This window comes from Protopterus annectens, chromosome 3.part1 (genome assembly GCF_019279795.1).
Source record: "Protopterus annectens isolate FY-2018-M chromosome 3.part1, PAN1.0, whole genome shotgun sequence".
NCBI classification, from domain to species: Eukaryota; Metazoa; Chordata; order Ceratodontiformes; family Protopteridae; genus Protopterus; species Protopterus annectens.
Genome location: NC_056732.1, coordinates 1,023,840,593 through 1,023,866,705, shown reverse-complemented (window position 1 = coordinate 1,023,866,705; position 26,113 = coordinate 1,023,840,593). Strand labels below are relative to the sequence as shown.

Genomic DNA, 26,113 nt, shown 5'->3' with positions numbered 1-26,113 from the left:
CTGCTTGTAATGATACGTATAAAAGGAGTTAAGTTGGGTATTTTAAATTGTATCTGAAGAAGCATGCAAGACGCATGTGAAAGCGCTTATTCTTTGTCTTATCGATTGAAATAAAAGGATTTATACTTTTTGAAGAATCCAGTGTTTCTCGTGGTGTGTCCTGATAGTTTTGTTTTTGGAATTTTGGTGCTTAATTTGCTATAGGACACTTTAGGAGGACAGCGGCAACTGTGAGTTACTTTTTTTTGTATGTAATACCATTATGTATTTATTTATTTTTAAGTAATTCAGAAAACATGCCTCATATTTGTTTTGATTGTGTAGCAATCTTCCATTTTAGTAGTGGGCTCCATGCTCAGGAAAATGAACTAGGCATTGCAGTTGGTGATTGTAGTTATTGCAAGCAACCAGAACAGATTCATTCAGCTGCTGTCATGATTATGGTAGAGTTCATATTATGGTAAATGAGGGCATTAAAGTATGATACTGCACATAAGTGCTTGATAGCGAGATCATAATGGTACTGCCATGATGCAAGCTGTTGGAAGAAATAGGAAAAGAGCTGGGAATCTTGTCTCCAGTGGGCATCAGTCTGTGTGGCCTTCTGGCAGTGCATTAGTATGTTCCCTTCCTTACAATTTTCATCTGAGTGGATAGACCACTTTCCTGGAATCTTCCTTTCTTTGTGTGGGATACACCAAGGGGTTACGTATTTCGAGGTTTATATTCGGGTGATACAGCAAGGACATTTTATCATTAAAAGGGTAACTGTGCCAGTTGTCAATGATCAAGTAGTTGGCCATTCTTTATTATAGGATGGGATGTGCCAAGAATATTTCTTTGAAGGTTAATTTGAAAAAAAAAATATTTTTTTTAATACGGAATGTAACTGTATGTTGTACTGCATCATAAGTATTTGTTTAGCTTATTAATAAAAGTATTAATTCAGTTTTACTTTTTCTTTTCTTTCTCTTAAAGAAAGCGTCTAGACGAATCAGACTCTTGTACATTTGGCAACGAGTTATACAAAGTTTCATTTTTGAGCAAGAGTGAATATCCTCTCTTTGGCTGTCAGTATGACTTCAATTTAGAGGGTGTAGTCGATGTCCCAGAGTTCCTGGTATACTTCCCTTTAATGGAAAAGTATGTACATTTTCTATATGTATAATGATGAATGCCTGTCAGTATGCATTTTCAGATGTTTACGTGTGCACATGTGCGCACAACACATGATGTATTTTGATATTGGGGGTTGTAGTGCTATTGGCTCTATTTGTACAACAAATGAGGATGCATAAAACTGAAATGTATTTTTTTTTTGTCAGTGATTTACTGTTCAGCAAGAAGCATAAGAATGTTGGCTTATTTTTGTAAACTAATGGAAGAAAGCATAATAGAATGTTTTAGTTCAGTCCAGCAACTTAAATGCCTCAATGCCTTAGTCTTAGTAATGTTTAGGCTAATATGAATATTTAAAACATTGTCATGCAAGAGGCTTAACAGATAACATACAGACACAAGATCCTGTGTAACTTCTGTGTGCTACTTGACGTGTTAATTATGGATGCTAGTTCATTAACATTTAAAGGTACATGCTCCATGTCTGTTACATCTCCTTTTTTGAAAGTTAGAGAAATATGACCATCTAGGATGACCATATATCACATTACACTGATCATTCTAAAATTGACCTTAATATTATCCTAAGTTTGTCATTGTGTAGTAAACTATGTGGATGGTATTCACGTGGTCGAAATAGGAGTCCACGCAGATGCAGCTCATGAACATAAGTGGATGGATGAATGTCAAGAGCTATTTGTCAAAAATCAGTCTTTTTGTGTGCTCACTAACATTTTACTTGTGAACTTTTCAGTCCTCCGAATCATGTTTAATTCTAGAACACTCCATATTATCTGTCTGGTTTGTGGTCTCCCATGACTGTTTGAACAGCTGGTTTTGTTTTTGGGGCAGTTCTTATATAATAGCTTCATTAGGATGCATTGCTTCAGGAGTCTCTCTGCAACTGTGGGTTGTTACACTTACTACTCTGGTTTTCTTACAAAAAGTCTGATTGTAACATTTCAGGTTGTTCATCCTTCTAGTCATTTGGCTTTGCTGTGTTTGTCTTGTGAAAGCGTTTGCAAATTCTTCCATTACAGATTAGCATCTTCTCCACAAAATACAGAGGATCATGGTTTGACTACCTGACTGGTTCCTTCAGGTTTGGGCTTGTAGGTTTTTCCAACAGCTTTTGAATTTTTACTTTATCTCCAGCACGTGAATCTGACAGCTTTTTGCAGTTCTTTTGTAATATCAATTCTTGCCACTGCTGAATTCTTTCCGACATTTTAATTTTTGTTGATTCTTCAGTAACTGCAGTTTAGTTAAAGTAATCTGCTTTTTAACCTTGTGCTGTTCAAAATTTAAGATGGTGAAAATTACATGCCTGTAGTTGTGTCCTTTTACTCCAAAAACTGCAAGAAGACCGTCTTCCTAACTTTTTCTACAGCTCTTTCTCATGAGAGCTTCGCTGTTTGGATAACTCTCTGCACTTGTCCGTTCTACTGAGGATAAATCTCCATACTTTTACATTCTCTTGAGGATAACCTCGACTGAATTTAGATCTTTGAGCTCCCATTCATCAATAAATATTTGGATCCCCTGGCTTTTGAACGTTGTAGACCATGGTCAGATAATGAGAACATCAGTTATCGTGGTTTGATAATATAGATTTTAATGCACTTATCGTTCTTTCATTTTTATCTTGTTAGTTGTATTATTTCAGTGAACATGGAGCAGTAATTTATACACATAAGATGCATGGCTTCCCTGAAATCGAACAAATCTGTGCACATTTGGCTCCATGGAGTTGGAAATGGGAGTGCTCGTGTGTGGACATATGCTCGTGTTTCTTTCATTTTTTTTTTTTTTTTTTTTTTTAAGTCCATCTTAACTGCATTCACTTTATGAATGACAGCATAATGTGAACTAACTGAATCAAGCAAAGCAAATGTCAGTACAGTACATTATACCTCCTTGCAAATGTCATCTGAGGCTTTGTTGTTTATCTGTGTAATAAAAATAAATTTCAGTCTCAGCTTCAAGTGAGATACTTCATTTGACAGACTGTTAGATGACTTTTACCAAACTATCCAAAATCTGAAGTAAAATCGGTTTGTTTCAGGATGGATCACATGTATCAAAACATTGTCTGCAAACTAGGAATTTCTTTTTTTATTACTTTATTTATTTAATATTGCTGAATGCTCTAGGTATAACGCAAGTGAAGTAGATGAGAGAGGACACCCTTGCATTACACTAAATAATGTAAAGGTAATGGCAACCCATCTTAAATCCTAACTCTAGCTCTTGATGCTAAGTAAATGGGTAAATATCCTTAATTAAACACACAAATTCTGTTGAGAAAACAAATTCCAAAGCACCTGTGTCAAGTAATACCACTGTGCTCTGTGCATCTTGACGTAATGTCAACAGTGTTTTATATTGTAGATGTGCAACCTTTATCACCATTCCAGTCATAAGGATATTATCAAAAGTCTGCCTCCTGGTACTTCTGTTTGAACCAGTGGTCATGTGAGATGTTAATTGCCAGGGTCCATCCTCAGTCTGATAAAATTGCAGTTAAGTGTCAACATTTGTTTAAAAACATTTGATCTGAGCAAAGCCACACTATAAATCATTCAAAAGGCATTGAATCTGGCTCATATCAAGAAAGAAAGTATTATAAGATTCTGCTGTGCTAAAAAAAAAAAAAAAGGTGGGACCACATAGTAAAGCTGCAGCTCAGAGTGATTACTGAATGCACAGTCTAGGAATATTCAGCTGGATAAAATTGTGGAATTCTAGAAAATCAATGTAAATATGCAGGACTGTTTGAAAATATCTGATACAAAATGTCAAGAGATGGAAACTGCACTCGCAAGTCATTGTTGACCAGCTTGTAGTAATGAATGTGGACATGAAAGTCGCAAAGAGATTAGCTGGTAGCAACTGAAGATAATGTAGGACTGTTAAAAGTTCAGTTGATTTGGTACAGAAGATGGGGGAAGAAGGAAGAACTTGTGGTTTGTAGGGGTCCCGGATCAAGAAGAGTGCTTAGACTGCGTTGGCTAGATGGCAATGCAAATAGCTGAATGGTTTGCCATTCCAGATCAAGAAATCAAATCAAAGAGAGTACACAGACTATTTGTAGTGCAGCATCTGAGTCAGGATGGTATGTCCAGTATTGGAGAGAAAGAGAGGGTGTTGGCAGCTCTTTGGACCCCAGTGAAAGTTATCAAGGTAAGGGGAAGCAGGGTGTACAGTGATAAAGATTTTACAAACAAAATCTATTTTAATAGGATGCCTTTTCAGATAACTATTTAAATTTATTGGTGGCAAAGGTGGAGATTTTCATTATTATACTCAGTTCAATTAAAAGCGTTCCTCCCAAAGGATCTGGTCATCTTTTTTCTGCCAAGGATCCTTAAAGCTGAAGCAGTCTGCTTCAGAATAAGAAACATCCAACTCCATTGCAGTACAGAGCTAAGATCATTACTGCTCAGCAGTAGAAAATCTACTTCATAAGTTAGCCAAGACTTTCCCCTTCTTTTCAGGGAAGGCTGGAAAAGAAAATGAAAGCAGCTTAGCAAACAGTACAGTAAAGTGAAACAGAAGGTAGGCCTACATGAGAGAATAGACTTCCATCTTGGGACTGAATCTGAAGACGAAAAGTGACAGTTGGGACTGTGGCTGATAACTTTGCAATCATGTATGTATGATGGCTGTTACTGATGGAAGAATGTTATTGCTTTAAAAAGTTTTTCATGGCCCTATATTTTTAAATATATATATATATATACAAATAAAAACATCTGAGTAATATTTTTATATATACACATGTATAGGTATATTTTCTGTTTAGAAGTGCTCTGCTACGTTGATACATTCATAATAGAACAGCCCATACTGCACTAAAATGAATTGGTCCTCTGTTAACCAGGAAGCATTGTCATATCTGCAGCCTGGGAGGCATTGCTTAAGCCCCAAAACCTTGAATGATTGCAAGTGTTTCCTTAAAGGGAAGGGGAGAGAGAGAGGGGAGAGGGTGTTTCTGGCCTGAGCTGTAGTGTAGGTTGCAAAGAGAGTTAATGTGACTTAACATGCAAGAAATGCAAGACTGAATAGGAAAGTAGTAATAACTCCTGTTGTATTATCGACTCTGTTGAGTAATTGTTATAGTGTCACCTGAAAGAAAGCAAAGTTTGAGAAAATAGATAACTCTCTAAGACCTTTAAGAATGACTGATCCAGAAGACATCAGAAAAATAATTTTTGATGTGTAACAAGGTTCAGAGGGGGGTATCAGGAAATTGAAATATGGGGGAGTAAGAGGGTTGTACTCGGATGGAGAAAAGTCTGAAGGTTCTCCCTCAGTTGTACTTTAAGTGTAGCTGTCCTGTTGTTTCCTTCGTGGCAGCTAGTTCGGATAAGGAATTGTGCTCAACAAGTTGCACATTCATCTTTGATACAAAAGGCTGTGGGTTCTATTCCCACATCAGGTAGTCAGATTAATTGGTTCTATTCCCACACCAGGTAGTCAGATTAATTGGTTCTATTCCCACACCAGGTAGTCAGATTAATTATCTAATACTGACACTGGAGTCCAGCAATAGGGGGTGCTGTACTCTGGTGTATTCCATCCTTTGGATGAGAAGTTAAACAAAGGTCCCATCTGCCTGGGTTGGTGGTAGCTCAAGTGGTTGCAAAAACTCCCAAGGCACTTAATGAAAGGAGAAGGGGGAAGCTCTCCAGTGCTATGGCCACATTTCCACTAGTCAGTATGAATATTACTTGGGGTCAATCCTGAAAAGAGACTGAGACCCACCAGGACAGCAAAGAATACCTTATTGGCAGTTTGCCTGAGGATTGGTTAGCTTGCTGTTACTAAACTGACCTTATGTAAGCAGTATTCAAAGAGGAAATAGGATCATAGGAGGTTACTAGGCTATTGGCCCCGAGGCCCATAAAAGCCATGCCAAGAGTTTAGCCAAATCAGCAAACAATGCCCCTGTCCAGCAGGGACACAGGTGGAATCCCAGGGATATATTTTCTGTTGTTTCTCATCCAGTTATCCAGGTTGTGCTTTAAAAGGGGTAAAGAGGTACTCTGCTTGATGTGGAGAAGGGAGTCTATTCTATAGATGCGGAGTCTCTGGGACATGCATCTGTCCTGCCAGCAAGTCTTGTTGATGTCACAGACCAGGTTGAGGCTGTGCGTGCAGTTTACTCAAGTGGAGCTTGACTTGTGGATATGCAGCAGTCCCATCAAGGTGGGGTCCATGATCGCATTGTATGCCAGACAGATGTCACCTCTGAGGATTCTGTATGAAATTGAGTAGAGGGATAGGGCCCATCTGTGAATGGTAAATGTTTGAGGCCCTGGATTCTCCTGGTGAGAAACCTCTGTGGTCTCTCCAGCTACTGCATGTGCTTTGCGAGGTACATGCTGAAAGGGACAGTTGTACTCAATAATGAGCCTTATAAGGGAATTATACAGGGATGTTATGACCTCCTTGCCCCTGGATGAGATACCTTTACTTATGAGGTGGGCCATGTAGAAGGCTTTCCGTACAATGGAAGCAACATGATGGTCAAAATTCAGGTTGCTCTCAACCTGGGTGCCCAAATCCCGCATGACTGATTGCAAGTTTAGGACGTTATTAATGTGATAATTTGTGGGGATGTCACTTTCCCCAAAGGGGATTATGCATTTTTTAGTATTCAACTTGAGGCCATGTTTCTGGCACCAGTCATTTGTCTGAGTAAGACCCTCTTGGAGGATGTCTCCAGTATTCCTTAGTGACACGTGAAAAGGGTGCAGGAGTAGTGTGGAAAATATGCACTGTAAAGGCAACTGGCAGGAATCACTTCTGCCCGTTTTTGGAAAACGCTGTTATATTTTATACAGTTCACTATCTTGGTACATGACTTCTTCAGTGAGTCCAATTAAGAGAAGCAAGGTATTTGTATATTAAAAAATGCTGCAGTGAACTTAACTAAGTTTGGCTGTAGGACATGAGCAGTAGTGTTACAGTTTCAGGTTGGAATTGGATCTGATGTTGCCTTATTCTTCTTCACTGATGGGTTACTGATCCGATCTTCAAATTCATTCGCATTTTCCAGACTTTAGATCCCAATCTTGATCTCTTCCCTTTTCCCATAATGCACTATACCATCTCTAATTCCTCAGATCTCATTTGCCTCCAGAAGTGGTAAGATGGAAGATTACAATAAGCTCGAGCTGTAAGGACTTTATTTCTTTTCTATATGTTTCTTTTATCCAGTTTATTCAGTTATTTCCTCCCTGTTAAAATCCTTAGCTGTGATTCATTTTCATTTCATTGTTTTGATGTCTTTTTGGTTGCTAGCTAATCTCCTCTATGATTGGCAGTCTCGGGGCTTGTGTTTTTTTTGGGGGAAAAGGTGTTTGTTTTTAACTGCAGATCTGATGAAGTACCCATTTCACAAGGATGTAAAAGTGCTCATCTCTGTGATGTGTTTTTAAGCTTTTTATATAATAAACTAAGGGGAAATTTGTGGCTACACACTGTCTTAGTTGACAAGCTGGGTTTCCTTTTTGATAGTTTTCTAGCAAATCCCGCCTTATAAATTTATCACTGTCAAGTTTGTTTTTTAAAGTAGGTCCCTTGTCAAGTTTGTTTTAAAGTAGGTCCACTCTTCCCTGGATTTCTGGCACTGTAACATACCCAGGTATGCCGGGCAGCTGCCAAGCAGTTGCATTTGTCTGACAGTCAGCCATGTGGTCTTGCTAACTGTCATTGTAGTATCTTCAGAGATTTCTTACTGCTCCTGCTGGTGTAATGTTCAGGTTTCTTTGGGGCAAGATCATTGGATGGTCAAGACCATACCTGCCAACTGTTCAGGTTTTCATAGAATATCCAGAATTTTGTCTCCTGCTTTGTCTGCACCTCTTAATATTAATGGCTTTTGAGATTGACTTTTTTTTAATAGAAAATGCATGTTAATACAAGACAGTTTATTTTAGCAACTTTCTAAGAGCAATATTTTTATTTCATTCAGATTTTTTTGTGTTAAGAGGTTGAGTACTATGGTTGGGACCTCAGAGTGACTCGCCTTTCTGCTCTTCAGCACCTCAGCAATGGTTTCTTTAGGGGCTCAACCCCCCTTTTTCTTTTAAAATAAAACAAAGAGCAGACAAGAAACAGAGCCACCACACAGGGCTTTTCTGATCCCACTGCCCTAGGATCCAGAGTTCCTAGTACTACCTTCAGATCCCAAGTTATCCTCTGATCTGAAAGGTAGGTCTGATAAAATGGATCAACTCCTTACCTCCCTAATCAGATCTGAAGTCTCTGGATATGACTGACTGGAGCTCTTCTTGAGAGGTATAAACCACCACCAACTGCCTCCTCGGATCAAAAGCCCTGCCTCTCGCATTCGGATCCGTAGTGCTGAGCAAATGGTGCTCTCTCCATATCTGAGAATCTCAGATCCTGTGTGTGGCAGGTTGCCAGAATCAGCTGAGCTGCTCCCATATCCGCTGCTTTAGGATCTGTTTGGACAAATGTTTCTCCCCTCGGATCTGACGTGTCAGATTGCCCAGAGAGAGACTTGGCCTGTCTTCAGATCTGGAGTGGTTTCTCATAGCTAGGGTGTGTTCGGATCCAAGACATCCCTTGGATCCGGTGATTTTGTTTGTCTACAGTTTGCTTAGAGAATTAAGGAGCACTTAACAAGCTGTCTCCTTTAGTGCAGAGGTGCAAGGTTTGATTCTCTCTCTCTGCCTACATTGCCTAGGTCTGACTGAGCAATTAAATTAACCAGATCAGTACTCCTCAAAAAGAAAAAAATATATATAAATAACTACATTTAACAAATGTTGTTCTAGCTATTTTCTTGGCTCATACAACAACATTTTAAACCTGTTTTTTGCCCATCTTAATGGTTTTGTCCAGATTCCTTGAGCAAGTGAAGTTCAGTGTTTGGCTAACCCTTTTTCTTTCGGGAAACATGGTGGCTGATTTTGGAGAGACTGTGCTGTAAGATCTGTGGGTAAGAAGTGGGAGCGGTCTTCCCTATATTCCCTGGGTGAAGTTGATTCCCTTTTTTCCTCGTGTCTGGAGGTGTTTAGCAGACATGGTGTTCAGAATGGTCCACTTTATAACTCCAGAGGATCACTCCCTGAAACTGGTTCTGCTTTTGTGACCCATTATACAAGTTTGCCTCAGAGATTTGCAGCTAGACCTAATGTACAAACTCCTACTAGTTCCACCGTGGATTCAGTTTTGTTTTTTTCTTTCCCTATAGCTATGACGCAGAATCTAACCTGCCCTTTTTCTCTTAATGGTCCACAGTTTGACACGGTGAGAGAGATCTGCTCTCTCTCACTTTTTGTTTTTCAGGGACCAGGACTTGCTCCAAACTAAATTAACCATTTTTTCATCAACCAGGATGATTTTCCCTTTGGAGTGCGTGGGCAGAGAAGAGCACTCCTGTTCTTCCTTTATACCTCTCAAGCAGGAGTGACAGATTCTCCAGTTTTCTTCAGTGGCGTCTCCTTCCCTTGCCTCCCCCTCTGGAACATGACATTTTTCACTGTACGTTATGGTAGTGACCTCTCTTCATAGTATGAGAATGAAGCCCCCACTTGTTCTTCCTTCCCTCACAAGTTCCCCCTAGATACACCCACGCTAAATTGTTTTACTGCCTACAGCCACGCTAAATTGTTTTTACTGCCCACACTTTTCTCTAGACCATAGCAAGTTATATAATGACAATTCTACACTGTCATAATTTCGTGTCTATGGAGGATTCCATATGCCTTCAAACAGCTGATCTGAATATTAACTTGAGACATGTGTACACACTGCTGTACTATCTCATGGACCCCAAGACTTTCTTCCTCTTCTTGATTGACATCCATTGCTTATTTCTCAAATTCTTCCTTCAGCTCCAATTCTTAGGAAGGCATCAAAAAGTTTTCTCCTCAACCATCTTGTGCATCGCCTATTTTTTCAAAATCCTTTGTCTTTCATCCCTTATATACAGGAAGACAGCTTTCAACTGGTTAGGCCTGACTTTGTCTTCAATACAGTCTGGCTCGATGCTGTGGTACTTGCGTAGCTCCTTAAAATGATTTTGTTTAATGCCCCCCCTTGATAGCTCATCCCTTTTTGGGGCATCAGTGAATTATCTGCTCTTTTGCAACTAATACAACTAAGGAGCAAGACCATACATGCCACTGGAATTGAAACCTGTTCATCTTTCTTCAATGTACTTGTAGCAAGATTTTAGAAATATGTAATTATTATGGAGGTGTCCACAAAAACAGGTCCCTAGATTCTCCTTTCTCTATATATCCCATCAGCCTTCTGACGCACCTTACGGGCCTTCCACTTCTCAAATTTTGGGGGAATCTTTTCTCTCCTTCATCTAGACAATTCTTGTGGTGGTAAAATAGGTTGCTACTACATCCCTCTCCCATTTTTATCTGTTTATAAAAAGGGAAGAGAAAAACATGTGGCTCCTAAGATCTGTGTAAATTCTGATTGATTTACAATGCAGTCCATCCTGCCTCCTCCGTACAAACCTTGACTTAAGGTGTCCCTCATGCCTCTAAGATGCACGATATCACCTTAAAATAAGCATTCTGGGTCATCAAAGAGCTGCAATCTAGCCTTTCCATGTACCTCCTTTCCCACACCTTGCCCTGAGGACTTTACTTAATGTCAAGCGGTTGAGTTGACCCACATGTTTCTAAAAATTGCAACTACTGGGTTCTTATACTAATGGTTAACCATTCTCTCTGGCATCCTGTCAATGTCTACTAGTCAGGGCTTACTTTTGTTTGTATTTTCCCAAGTCCCTGAGCGTAACGAAAACATAGTCAGATCTGAACCAGTACAGTTGCATTTCAGCCTTTTCTTGCGCAGAATCGGGGCTTCTTTCTTGGCAAATTATTCAGTTATGCCTTCTCATTGAGAATTCAGGCATAAGACTTTCATTTAATCTTTAATCCCCTTCTATAAAGTCTGGTGACACAATGGTCTGTTCTTTACCCGCCTTTGTCTTTCCCATCAACATACATCCGGTTTGACGGATGTTATATTTGTTAGACTTCCCAACCTCAGGACATATGGTAGAACAAACTATTTCCTTATTTCCCCTATTAACCACAGTTTTTCCAGCCAGTTCTCCCTAGTATGGTAGGGATGTATGTGAAGTGGAGGATGAGACCACCAGAAAACTAAAGGGTTTGTCACTTCCCTAGTCATGACACTGATCCCTGTAGAACTGCAAGGAATTTCTTTTTGTGGTACATATTCTTTACTCTGGATCCTAGTGAAATTAGGGTTCAGATAGGCCACCTGCTCTATCTCCTTCACTTCTGTCTCCTTCTACCATTGATCTAGAAGTTTTTGTGCAAGTCATCAGGCTAAAACCCTTCGTTAACATCCTTGGCCCCTGCTTCTGTGGTCTCCCTTTTAAATGTAACATCCAGAATTTATGTGGTCCAATTCAGATCTCTTATCCTTTGTCGACGACCAAGTATTTTAATCCCCATATGCATTTAACTAATTGCATGGCCAACTTTCTTCTCCCCAACCATGAGAGACCCTTGAACCAGTGAACAATTTTGATATAAAAATTCTTTATTAAAAAAAAAAAAAAAATCCTTGTAGGCCAGACTGTCTACATTATTTTCAATAAAGGTAGGGTGTTCCCCCCCCTACCAATCCTATCTTTTAACAATCCAAGGTATCTCTCCTGTGACTTACCTATAGCATCATGGTTGAATTTGCATTATCATTCTAAAGCCCTTTCTACTTCATCAGTCATATTCTTGAGCCTCCTTTGGCATTATATATGTCCTAAGGTCTCTTCCTTAAAGATTTATACCTTTGTGATGTATAACAATTTGGACATTGTCTCCACAAACAGTCCTTTATTGGTTCATTTGGACATTGTCTCCACAAACAGTCCTTTATTGGTTCAGTAGTGCTGTGGCATCTCCTTGCTACAAATCCATGACTTTGTTTTTTTTCTCGTAGAGTATTTTGATGCTATCTTTTTTTACAGTCACTTGATCAATAAATCATACCTTTGTGACGCATCATAACTTCTCTGAGGGCCTCCCAAGAGCAAAACGAAAAATTCCTGATACTCTACCAAATCAGTTGGAATCTGCAGCAACAGAGGTTTCACAGTTAAGTGTTATCCAACCGCTACCCCCTCCCCCAACGAAGTAGAATCCAGAGTTTATTTCAGGTTCTTTTTAGTTTCAGAAATGATAGGGGACCCTCAGATCAATACTGGATCTCAGCAATTTAATCGATATGTCAAAAAGACCGAATTCCAAATGGTCACAGTGCAGTTTGTTTTGCCTTTTTGGAGGAAGGACAATTGGATGTGCTGTATCTTTCTCCAGGACACGTACAATCATATCAAGATCCAGAGGCAATCTAGGATGTTTGTGTTTTCACCTGAGAGCCAGTCACTATCAGTTCAAAGCGCTGCCATTCAATCTCAAAATAGCCCCTCAGGTGTTCACCAAGATAATGGCAGTTGCAACAGCTTATCTCCAGCTACAGGGGATCCAGGTCTATCTGTATTTAGACAATTAGCTTCTAACTGCTATCTCCAAGGATCTGATATTACAACACCAGTCAGTCCTTCTGTCCTTTGCCAGCTCACTTAGGAATATTAGTAAACTAGAACAAAAGCAAGTTTGGTCCCTCTCAGAGCATAGAATTTATAGGCTGGCAAATAGACACCGTCTAACAGATCACAAAACTTCCCTCTTCCCTTTGCAACAGTCACATTAAGATCTGTGGCTTTTCAAGTGTTGCAAAACCCTCAGCCTCAAGTAAGGTTCATTCTGTGACTCTTAGGACTGTTGAACTCTTCCACTTTCTAGTAGCAGCTCACATTCCTGGGATGTCCACTATACTACTGGATAAGGATAAGTTGAGCATAACTAGACTTTTGCCTCGCACGTAGTCTCTCAAACAGTTTCAGTGGAGATTTTCAGCCGCTGGGGCCAACCTTGCTGCATTCTTTTTCTTCATACCCGAACAACAAATGCAGCAATTACTTCATCCTCATCCCTCCACAGGGACAGTCACCGAGAGATGATCTAGTCCATTTTCTGTCTCCCAGTTCTTCTTTACGGCTTTCCACAAGTTATCATCACCAGGTTCATTTAGAAAGCCATAGAATACAGGACCAGGGTAATCCTCATTACCTCCCTTTTGACCTCAGCAAGTATGGTTCCCTTTTCTTTGGCCTTGTCTTCTACACCCACCATGGGTTCTGGATCCCACCTCAGATCTCCTCAGTCACCTGTCCAGGATGCTTATATTAAGTCACCAGGCCTTAAAACTAACCACATGGTTTCGCCAATTTTAACGATTACCAGAGATATCAGGCTTTCTTCTCCAGTAGTCCATATAAGCTCTTCTTGTCAGTGGGATTCAACCAAAAACATCAACAAAAGTAAATGGAATTTTTTTTTTCTGCATGTGTTTCTTCAAAGGGGTTAGATCCTTTTTCAGTCCTTTTATTGGAGTTCCTTTCTTGACTTTTTGTGGGAGGCTCTTGCTACGTTAGTCAAAGTCCAGGAAGCTGCCATTTCAAATTTTCACATAGGACATGCTGATTCCTCTATTCTTAAGGTGACCAAGGTCTTTTGAAGAACATTCTTATTGATACCTCCAATTCGTGATCCAGTCCATCCTTGGGATGTTACAATTTTACTTCATTCTTTGACTTGAAACCCTTTGAACCAGCAGCTTCATTAGGTCTCAAGCTCCTCTCTTGGAAAACTTTCTTTCTGGGTGCCATTATATCAGCAAAACATCCGTCAGAATTACAGGCACTTTCACGCAAACCTCCATTCCTTATTTTTTCATAAGGACAGAGTTTCACTGAGGACAAACCTCTTTCCTTCCCAAAATGGTTTCAGAATCTATCCTGAACCAACAAATTTAGATCTTAATGTCCATAGGCAACTCACATTCTACCTACACCATACTAAGGTGTTCAGAAAGTATGACCACTTGTTTGCATCCTTTTCCAAGACAAAGCTGGGACATTGTGTGTGTGTGTGTGTGTGTGTAAGGTTACAGATTCAAAATGGTTAACAGATTGCATTTCCTTTGTTTATTAGTCTAAAGGCCTGTCCATACATTCTAAACCTAAGGCTCACTCTACCAGAGCAATGACCACCTCAACAGCATTTGCAAAAAGAGTACCTGTTAGTGATGGTATGTGCTGTGGCAACTTGGTCTACAACGTTTAGCTTTGTATCTCATTATAAGTTAGATGTGCAGTCTAGGACTTGCACATCCTGTGGCTCTGCCATACTTGGGAATGTCCTTCCTTGAGTCTGCTCAGGTCCCTTTTGGGTAGCTTGGGAATCTGTCCCACAAGTTGAATTAGGTGAAAATAGACAACATCAGATACGAAAATTATGTACTTACCATAATGTTAGATCCATGTTTTATTTTCATCTGATTCAACTCCCCACCTTCCTACCCTTTTCTAAGTTTGCGTTTTTCCTCTTCTGGGAATTGACCAGACCAATTGGAATCGGACAGCAAACTTGATCTTAAATAATTTAGACAGCAGAGAATTGAGGGTGGGGGAGAAATCAGAGCTCTCGGATCTACTACTCTGTTATAAGGCACCAAGATCTGAATGGACTGGATCATACATCCTCGCATGTTGAACTAGAAGAAAATCAAACATGGATTGAACATGGTAAGAACTTCCATTTTACAGCACCTTCTAATCCTTCAGTTACTTGGGCACCAGCTGTTTGAAAACACCTGTGGGTGATGTACTACCAAAAGGAAAGAAATCTATACCTTTCTAATGGCTTAAGTGTACACAGTTTGAAGCTGTGTTTATCTATCCTTGTCTACAAGAAGCCCTGGTTTGCATGTGATGTTGAGAAAATCTTAGGATTTGAAATTCTTGAGAACCAGCTTCAGCAGTAAGCATTAGGTTAAGATCTTTTTTAATCCCTTTATTTTGATTTTGTACATCAGTAACTGTGGAAATTGTCTTTTTCACAATAATGATCATAGTGCATACACAGACTTTGGGATGTAATTGTTTCTTAATGACACTTAAGCAGTCAGTTCTTTTCATTACCTGTTCTACTTTACTTTTGAGAGCTACATGCACATTTTAGAAGCACTCATCACTGACTTGCCATCGGGTTTTATTTGTATGTGATATTCTTTTGGCGAGCAGTTTACTAAGCCTATGTGCAGTCAACATTGTTGCAGGATATCATTATACCTGCTATGGTAAATGTGTGCGATAGTTTTATTCACCTGCAGTCTTCGTTTTTACGGAGTACATTCTTTGTACCATTCCTAGTTTCATACAAGACACATGACCAAAAATATTAGCATTATCTTTAAGTGCAACTATTTGAAAATGGATTTTCATCTACATCACTTCATTCTCTAATTCTTACAGCGTGCTCTAGCATATGGTAAGTCATGAGCAACAAGCTACTTAGAATGTATAAAGTGTATTATTTCCTTCAGAAAATATACCGTTAAAATGCAATGTTCTGTAAAATACAATGCTTTTTTATTTAATTTATATATACAATGTTCTTTCTAATGTAATTTTTTTTTACTATTCTGTAATATTTGTACTTAATGTAACCTAAAACCATGACTGTAATCTTTGCTTGTATTTGGAGCTTTTCTCCCTGGGACTTCATTGAAAACTGGTTATTTTTTGGCCCAATGGACTATACTGGTAAAACTACAAATAAATGCATTAAATAAATAGTTCCTGACTAAATGGTTCCAATTTATTGGCCAAAATGTTTTAACAATATGCACACTGATGTCTCTTGAGGGGCAGATACACCTACAGCTATAAAAGTGCTTTCTGCCAAGATGGTTGAATGTTTGTTAGGGAATACAAGGATACAATCTCAAACTGGACCACTGTTAATATGCTATAGCCAGAGGCTGTAGTCTCTCAGTCCACACTGCTGAATGCTAAATAATATGCAGTAGACTTGAGGCATGTAACTTGATCCAGATCTCTGGCCACTGAATTATATGCAAGAGACAGTTTACCTTAAATTATATATAGGAAATGTCTACTGCAGTCTTACATATTATGGCCAATGACTGGTCCTCCCAAAAAAAAACTTGCATTCAACATCTGCAGAACAGAGTTGTATTCACTGACTTCAGGAGTTCGCCAAAACTCATCAGCCCAGTGCCTTTGAATAAGGTGTTACAAAAAGTAACTAAGACATGACCAAGACTATTTTATACACCCCCACACACACATGCCATTCCCTAGGAGGAGTAATTATTTCTTTCTGCCCCTTCCTGTTTTTATACTGATGTCACCAGCTAGAAAACTGGTAAACCCTTACTGTCTTCACTTAAAACTGAGCAACCTGCTTTATAATCATTTTTTTGGCTGTGACTAAACAGTCACTTTTCAAAAAGCAGATACCTGTGGTTATGGTTTATCAGCACTGTGCCAGTACCCTTATCTACTAACAAATAAACCACTACCCACAAGTTTTTATAAATGAATAATAAACCATTTAATAGAAACTGGGTAACAGAATTAAAAACAAAAATTACAGTCAGACATACCCTTTCACAAAGCGTAATAAAATGAAGGCTTTTATATAGATGGCAACAAAAAGATAACTTTTATTATTCTGCTCCTTTCATTAACTGTCAGTTACCGTACTCTACCTCTGATTTTCTGTAGTAATTCGGAAGTTACAAGTGATACACAGGCAAAGTACAGAAGTTTGAGCTGACCAAGTGTGGAATGTTTCCTTTTCTCTGCTGACCCTGCAGATAACTTTTACTGCTACCAGGCATGCTTAAAGTCCATCACATTCATAGCCCATATCTCAGTAGTCCTGGCTAAGCATTTACTACCTGTTAGAAGATTGAAATCAAAACACTTTTTTCTCTTGAAAACAAAGCTTTAGACGACAGAATTCCTTTCCAAATAAGGAAGCTTTTGACAGGGAATAATGCGTCTGCAAATAATTTCATTACAGTCTACACAGCCATATCTGTAGAACAACAATTATAAATGTCATACATGTTTGCATGTTAAATCTTTCCTTCCTCTTTCTAAAGTAAAATCAGTGACAGATGTTTTAGCTGTTGGCTCTGTGCACCAGCATAAAATTTAAATGATATAATCTAACCTTTGGTTTTCTCAGTATGTCTTTCCAGCAGTGTGTTTCACGTACCTGTTTCAGTGCTTCAAATGCATATTTAATTTAATCACAAGTCTCTTAGTATTTGCAAATATTTTTATATTTCTGTTGGTGCAAATTCATTCACTACCAGTTCAGAACACTGCCCTTTGGCCTCACCACAGCCCCCGGGGTGTTCACCAAATCCATGGCAGCGGTAGCAGCTCACTTCAGACTGCAGGGATTCTGAGTGTTTCCATACTTAGACGACTGGCTCATTACCGCCCTGACCAGGCATTTACTAATGAGAGAGAGAGAGAGATCAGGTACTCCAGACTTGCTCCCATCTGGGGATAACCATAAATTACAAGAAGTCTCATTTACAGCCAACTCAAACATTGGAATTCATAGGAGCATTTTTTGTAACACGGTATCAGTGACAGCTTCTCTTCCTCGAGTACAGACTATCAAATTCAAGGTCAGGAAAGTAGTTCGCAGTACCAAAATTTCAGACCGGTTGATTCTTCAAGCTTTGGGGTTAATGTCAGTGGCCACAATTTTAGTTTCTGTAACAATATTTTATGTGAGAATTTTTCAGTGGATCCTAGCAACACAGTGGTTGATTCTTTATCAACACGTCAGTCCAGTAATCACTCAGGCTTGCAAACGATACCTTTGGTGGTGGATTCAATCAGCTCAAGTTCTATATCTTTCATTCTCCTTCACCCCAAGGCTGTAGTGACCATGAATGCTTCCCAGATTGGGGAGTGGGACATTTCCTGGGAAAAATAGTCCAAGGCACTTGGGTCCCCCGAAGAGGTCAATATGCGTATCACTGTGCTGGAAGTGAGAGTGGTACCGTTAGCATTCCAGGCCTTTGAAGTCTCTCTCCCTTTCAGGACAATTACGATCCAGACAGACATGTCAGTAGTTTGGTACATCGAATAATAAGGGGGAACCAGGTCATGCCCCTTGTGTTGAAAAGCCCTCACTGTGGCAATGAGTGATCTCTTCCATCTGCTTTCTGAAAGCAATGCACATTCCGGGGAAGTCCACCGTAATAGCAGCCAAACTGTACAGGTCCATTTTATTACCTCACGAGTGAAATCTCAAAATGAAAGTGGCAGAAATGATTTCCATCAATGGGGCCAGCTTGCTGTGATCTTTTTGCATCTCCCCTAAACAGCAAGTGCAGCAGCTTCCTTGCCCTGATCCCTCCACTAGGGGAATCACTGAGGGACACTCTACTACATGATTACCCCCCCCCCCCGGTCTTCTCTATGCCTACCCCCCAACTCCCAAATTTCTGTAAGAATCTGCCCAGTTGAAGAGCAAAGTCGTCATTGCACCTTATTGGCCTCTGCAGATTGGGTTTCCATTCCTTTGGCCTCATCTACTTTACCCATCTTGGATTCTGGATCCAATTCCAGATCTCACCCGGCAGGCATGACTCTCATCCGTATATCTCAGACCTCAAGCTAACAGTGTGGTTTCTGCAATTCCTTTAATAGCCACACAACCAGTGGTGTCTTCCCCTTTTCATCATATACTTTTATCTTCCCATACCCATAAGGCTTCTACAAGAAAACTTTACAGAAGTAAATGGAAAAGGTTTGTTTTTCGGGCATATCAGAAACACACTGACCCCATATCAGCTCCTGTACAACGTGTTCTTGGACACATTTTCAGAAACATAGTGAAAGGGCAGGGTCTAAGGATGTCTAGGTTAAATATTGATGATGATAAATTTGAAGTCACTTGGATGACTTGAACGTTAAATTAAAGAACAGGGGTTACAATGATCTGGAGGTTGAGACCCCGTTAAATGATTTATATGAGTTGTGAGCCACTATACTAAAGCCTTATTTTTCTCATTCAGACAGAGTTTATTAGATCTAAAAGTGGTTTAGTACGTGTTCTCATGTGCTTTGCCAGTAATGTCAACTCAACTGAACTGGTAAAAAAAAAAAAAAAAAATTGGCCTATTTTAACCAGCATTCTAAATATAAGGAGTGTCGTGGGGGACAAACTAGGTTTTTCTTTTAAGAACAAAAAAATCTCTCAAATGTATGCTTTATTTTAACGCTAGAAGTAATGTGCCAAGGGATGGGACTTTCACTATGCTTCCTTGTACCAGGTGTAATTTTTGTATCTATATTGATTCATCTGTGTTGTTTGAACATCCTAATATAGTTAGGTTATTTACCTTCAGGGTTAATGCGGACTGTTGTTCCTCATATGTGGTTTATTTAGCTATTTGTCAGGAGTGCTCATCTTTTTATGTTGGAAAAACCAACAGACGTTTTTGGGATAGAATAAGGGGGCATGTGTATAATATTGAGAATGGATGTCCTAATAATGCATTGGCCAAACATGTTGGTGCACATGGTATAAAACACAATTTAAAATTTTTAGTTGTAGAGAAAGTGACACTTAATGAACATGGTGGGGACATTGAGAACATGACCGACGCCTCAGAGACTAGATGGATAATCAGTCTGAGGGCTGATGTGGGGAGTGGTCTCAGTGATAAAAGTACAGGTGAAACCACTCCTTAAGGCTAGGTCCCTGTACAGATAAATGTTATAATTATGATAGATTTTATATGTTTTGTTGATGATGTAGCACTATTCTATAGTATTTATTGATAATACATTGTGTATTAAATTAATATTGCTTGTTAGTTTAATTAATTATGTCAGTGTTTTTGATTTTTTGTGTTTGTGTGGTCTCGTTTTAAATAGTTGATTTGGTTTGATGTTATGCAACATCTGAGGTAGCAGTATTTCAACTGTGAAGGCACTAATGTTTGTAATAAATTTTTCGCTTGCTTTTACGCCTACAATAAATTTTCGCTGGTTATTTATGTGCATATCTTTTGCCCTATTGGGATCAATTGCTGAGACCACTACGTTGCTTTGACTCACTCTTATGGACTTTTGGAGCAAAACATTTTTTGTGAGTGAGCCATTTACCATCCTTGCCATGTTTGCTGTGGTTCTTCAATTTTTGTCAATGATTTTTAATGAGGGAGCTAGTTCCTCAACAGATAGAGTTCAGTTAGCAGGAATCTCTAACTTCCTTATTAGATTTGAGAATTCTTCATTGGCTTCATCTAAGCTTTGTAAAGTTTTTTGAGAGGCACTGTCCTGCTGAGACCTCCATATAAAGATTCTATTCCACCATGGGATTTAAATTTGGTACTGCAGGCCTTAATTCATTCCCCCTTTGAACTAGCAGAAAATGTGATACTAAATTCCTGACCTGGAAAATTATCTTTCTAGTGGCCATTACCTATGCTAGAAGAATTTCAGAGCTCCAAGCACTGGCCTCTAAACCTCCTTACTTGATTTTTCATAAAGATTGAGTAACATTTTGTGCCACTGCTTCTTTCTTTCTTCCTTCTAAGGTGCCGTCAGAAACCAGTATTTAACTAGTCCATTAATCTGCCAGTTTTCATTCCTAAATTTGCAAACAAACGTGAACATATTTTGCATTTATTGGATGTCCATAAACAGTTACATTTTTACCTACATAAAACAAAAGAAATTAGGAAGGTAGTTAAATTATTTGTGTCCTCTCCACACTGGTGCTTTTCTCTGCACTTAGTTTTGATTTCTGGCAAATAGTGTGGTTTGTCTGCTTGTGAAACTTTTGTGTTTTATATTTGTGTCCTCTGCAGATTCTAAATTGGGAAAATCAGTTCAAAGGTAACTTTAGCCCGATTTACTAACTGATTGCATATCATTTATCTAAAACAAATTGGGTCTGTCCTTAACAAAACCTTTAAGAGCCCATTCAACTAGGCCCATGGCAACTTTTTCAGTGTTCCTCTCTAGTGCATCCATGGATGACCTGTGCAGCTGCAACTTAGGCCATTCTTCATACCTATATTACTCATTACAAACTACATCTGGTCTCAAGGGGAAGAGCAGCCTTTGGCTCAACTGTGCTGAGGAATATCCTTCCTTAGTGTCTACCTGGGAATTTGGGTAGCTGGGAACTGTGTCCCAACAGCTGAGGACTGAATGAAAATTGACATCATCAGATGAAGTTGTGTACTCACCATAATGTTCCATCTATGTTGTCCATTTTCATTCTTCCTCCGCTCCCCACCCACCAACCTTTTTCACAATTGATTTCTGGAAGAATGAGAGTTTATAAGGACACCACTGTCCTTCATGTTTAACTCAAGAAATGGCTTCTTTCGTTAGGAATTTTGTAGAAGTACTTCCTACTTTGTCAAACAGTGAACATGATCTGAGGTATGTTAAAGGTTGCTGCATTATGGGTAAGGAGTTGCTTGAAAGCTTTTTAGTGGCCACGAGCTAAAGTAACGGCTGAGTCAAATCCAAGGATTCAATCTGAACCCAACCCTATCTTCTTGAGTGAGGAATCTGTGTATCACACAATGATGCCCCTTTAGTCCTGGGCAAAGTGTTCGCTTGGTTTATGGACTTCATTCTTGGCAGTCCATTGGGAGTAGATATATATGTGGTGCTTGGTGTTGCTTTACAGATCGGGGAGTATAGATGTTGCTGTTTGTTGGCTTATGAGGTCTTTGAGGTTTGGGAAGATTACTTTTTAGAGCATCAGTGTAACATGGTCAATTATGTGTGGTGGACACTGTCTGTGGATATATTTTGAGTGTTCATGACATCTTTGTAAGAGAGATTTTTGCCTCCAAGGAAATTGTGTACGTGCATCTCTTGTATACTGTGTTAGTTTCTTTATGGATTAAAAGGTGTTTGTGAATGTGAGACGATTGCTAACTTGTCTCAGGATGGCCCATATCTACCAGGTTGGCTATAGGGACATTTGTAAATTGCACATCCATGTTGTCAGGATCTGTATTAGAGTAAGCTGTTATGGCTTGAGTACTGGATTATACAGAGGTCTCCTGAGGTGGTCTCTAGGGATGGGGGCTGGAGTTAGATAGTGCTAAGATATGGTACTAGTTCTGTTAGACACAGAAACTAGTTGCTGTAAGCTTAAGTCTGTGCAGTGCCTCATTACGTTGCATAGGTAAACTTTACTGTCCAATCATGTGTCTGTACAGGGCACTGGCAACTGCCACTGTGCAGTGAGCAGTTCCATGCAAACATGCCTAATTTATAGCAACAGAAAAGAAACTGAAGTCCACCTCCTGAGAACTCTGGCCAGTAAATGACTACACAGAGGTTTCCCAACTCATAAAGACCGGGCAAATGCCTTCTACCACAAGATGGATGATCTGGTCTTCTTAATGTAAAAACACACACACACAAAATTATTCCCTGTCTAGGTAACCCTACAGGAAGGCAATGTAAATGCAAACAGTTTAGAAAGCATGCTTGGAGAAGACGGGCAATTTTTACACCAGGGTACTTTTAAATGCAGTAATAAAGAAGCAGTCAGTTCAACAATGAAGTGCAAGTACAGTAAATCAAATACAGTGAAGGTGATTTCAAAGATCTGTTACAGTAGCTAGACCCAGGAAAAGCAAATGTAATATTCCTTTCCACTTTGAATTATAGTGATGTTCTTCGTGTTTCACTATTGCAGTCATTACGTTAGGGTTATCTGCTTGCAGAAGCCCTCAGTCGGCCTGATTAACAAAGTCTTGGGTCCTGCGTCAGATGCTGTCCCTTCTTCCATGACGTCAGGTTGTCAGGGGTATAAAACATGCAGCTGATGCCATTACATCAGTCTTTCTTGTCATGTGGTGCCCGAAGCAGAAGCAGTTCGCAAGTGCCGGTCGGCTGACTCCTGAAATTTTCGTTTTCGAGTTTCAGAACCGAAGTCTTCAACTAAAGCCAAGTACCCTGTTGGGGAAACTTTTTCTTGCTCCTTACCGATGTCAGTAAAAGTTGCATTACTTGTTGAAAGCAAATACATCACAAAGATTTTCATTCGTACTGTATTCCTTGCCTGGGCCCTAACCACGATGTACCTTGCTGTCGGATTTGTGCTTTATTTAATCAGCGCACTATCCGTCGTCTGTATATTTTCGCCTCTAAATATTTTGGTTCTCGGTTTAATTATCCAGGAATGTAGTTGGTTAGCCATCTGACTACGGGGATTCTGAAAAAACGCAAAGATAAAGACAGGGACAGGCTGCCTAGGTCCAAAGCTGCTGATGACACTTCTCTTAAGCCATTTCGCCAGTACTCATTGAGGTGTTTCCGCAGCCCCTGATACCCGCTACTTCTGATACGCAGGCCTCTACTGAGACCCGTTCAGAGTCTGGTATGCCGCGAGATGCTTCAACTGTGGAACCTGCAGAAGTCTCTACCTTGGATGGGTCCGGAGCCGCTGTGCAGGCACCAGCTTCTGAGGGTGTATTCAGGCCTACGGACTTGCATATTAAACCGACGCCGCCTCCTTCATTTAGGCCTAAATCTCAAACCATGCCTAAGAAACAGACGCCCAGGCCGCATGCCCAGGCTTCTATGCCTAGAAAAACAAATTATAAGAATGGCTGAAGATCTTATAACTTTAATCAGGGGAAGCCAACCTCTCCCTTCTAAGAGACCTAGGACTGAAGTTGTTTATGAATCTTCTGACCAGGATTCTGATTTTTCTGATTTGGATTTGCCCTTCTCTACTTATGAGGATTCTGATGCAGAGGACTGTATTCCCTCTGCTTCCCCTCCAGAGGATTTTTCTTTTGCTGAAACCTTGGATTCTCTTGAGGGAGCATTTCCACTGGGAAAGCCAGGATTTTTCTGATTAAAAGAGTCTTACGGATTTCTTACTCCTGCCTCACCATAGGCTTTTAGCTATACCTCCTGTACTAGACATTGTTGATGATGCCTTTTCGGAATCTAGTTTGGCCCCTGATTCTTTGCCTCCTGCTCCCAGAAAACCTGACTGATATTACAGGGTTCCTGATTCACACAAGTTTCTTTTTAAAAATTCTATTGCGGATCCAGAGACGATTTCACAGGGGCCCAAGGGCATTAAGGCTTCTACTGCTAAAAATCCTACCCCTTCTGATAGGGACTCCAGGGCGCTGGATAGATGGGGTAAGAAGGTTTACACTTCTGCGACCTTGGCAATTAGGGCTTTAAACTGCCAGTTTCATATGTTAAAGTATCAACAACATGTTATTGGGTTGCTTAAACAGAAAATGATGATTCCTGACTGTGCTGAAAATAAAGAATTACAGGATTTAATGTATTCTGCTGAACAGGTTAGTAAACATACCTTGCAATGTGGATTTGATTCATTAGAGGCCTCTTGCAGGGCTGCTGTTACTGGGTCTGTGCTCAGAAGACATGCTTGGCTTAAGGAGCAATCTTTGTCTGACCATGTTAAAGCTAAACTGTTGGATGCTCCCTTAAATCAGGACCGCGTGTTTGGCAACAAATCTGAGGAAGTTCTTAAAAATATGGAAGATAAAGCTAAATCTATGCAAACTGTTAAAGATTTCTTGCAAGTTTAGCCTCCTAGATTTAATAGGCATTGGCCCTCTAAGAACTGGTCCTTTCCAGGCCTTCTCAAGCCAAACCCAAACACAGCAGAAACCCCAGATTTCAGTCCCAGAGGACACAAGCAGTGGGGGATTTCTGCACCAAATCTGGGAATAGTAAGACTCCCCCTATGGAAAACTGTCTTAATGACTTGCTTTTAAAACTTCCAAGCACTTCCCAACTGAATGCTCCTTTAGGCGGAAAGATTGGTCTTGCAGGCCAAAAACTGGGACCTCATTACCCAGGACAAATGGGTTTTAAATATAGTGTCCCAAGGATACAGATTTCACTTCCACACGTTACCAACACCAAGCGGGTGGCCAGATATATCCCCAAACCAGTGGGCAGAGGCCCAGAATCAAGTTCTCTCTCTCTCTCAAGCATGGGAGATATTCAGTTGGTTACCAGAAGAGGAAAAGGGACAAGGTTTCTACTCAAGACCTTTCCTGGTACCCAGAAAAGGCAATACATGGTGTCCTATCCTGGACCTTTCTACTCTAAACACCTTTCTGGTGATTCCAAAATTCAAAATGCTGACTCTTCACCAGCTGCTTCCTCTGCTAGGCAAAGATGCATGGTTGGCTACACTAGACTTAAAAGAAGTATACAGCATACCTGCATGTCCCTATCAGGGAGTCTTGCAGAAGATACCTACGCTTCAAAGCAGGCTACATGCACTATCAGTTCTCTGCACTGCACTTTGGCTTATCTACTGCGCCCAGGGTATTCACAAAGTGCTTAACTCCAGTCATTGCATTTTGCAGGCAAAGAAATATTCAAATATACCCATACCTGGACGATTGTCTAATTCAGGCAGAAAGCCAGGACATACTTTTGAATCATCTGGCCTTTGTTCAAAGGGTACTGACTTGTCTGGGATACACCATAAATGAAAAGAAATCACACCTGGTACCCTGTCAACAAATTATATTCCTGGGAGCAAACTTGAATACAACTTCCCAGATGGCTTTTCTCACGCCAGAGAAACGGATTCATTTGACAACCTACTTCAAACAGGTGGCCACAAAAACCCAGCTATCTGCAAGGCAAATACTGCAAGCCTTGGGGTTCATGGCCTCCTGCATTCTTCTAATTCCATATGCAAGGCTGCATATGAGGAATCTACAGTAGTATCTCAAAAGCCTATGGTGTTAACATTCACAGGATCTAGAAGCAATGATTCCTATCACATCTTGCCTACACCTAGAGTTCCTCTGGTGGGCAGAGACCTGCCACCGAAACAGGGGACTACCATTTACACTACCCCCTGCCGCCCAACCCTTAACAACAGACTCATCAGACTATGCATACGGGGCTCACCTGACAGGGAAGTGCATTCAGGGCAAATGGAACCAAAGTCAAATGCACCTGCACATAAATCAAAAGGGAATGTTAGCTGTACAG

The 26,113-nt window shown here is 40.0% G+C and overlaps 1 protein-coding gene across 2 annotated transcripts in view; it reads left to right on the top strand.

Annotated features, from left to right (window-relative positions):
• The window catches only part of RNMT (RNA guanine-7 methyltransferase), a 638,341-nt gene that overhangs the window by 346,834 nt on the left and 265,394 nt on the right, over positions 1-26,113 (top strand). For both annotated transcript variants that reach the window (XM_044067181.1, XM_044067182.1), the window contains exon 7: positions 979-1,143. In XM_044067181.1, the coding sequence (XP_043923116.1) occupies positions 979-1,143 (165 nt within the window). The remainder of the gene's footprint in view (positions 1-978; positions 1,144-26,113) is intronic.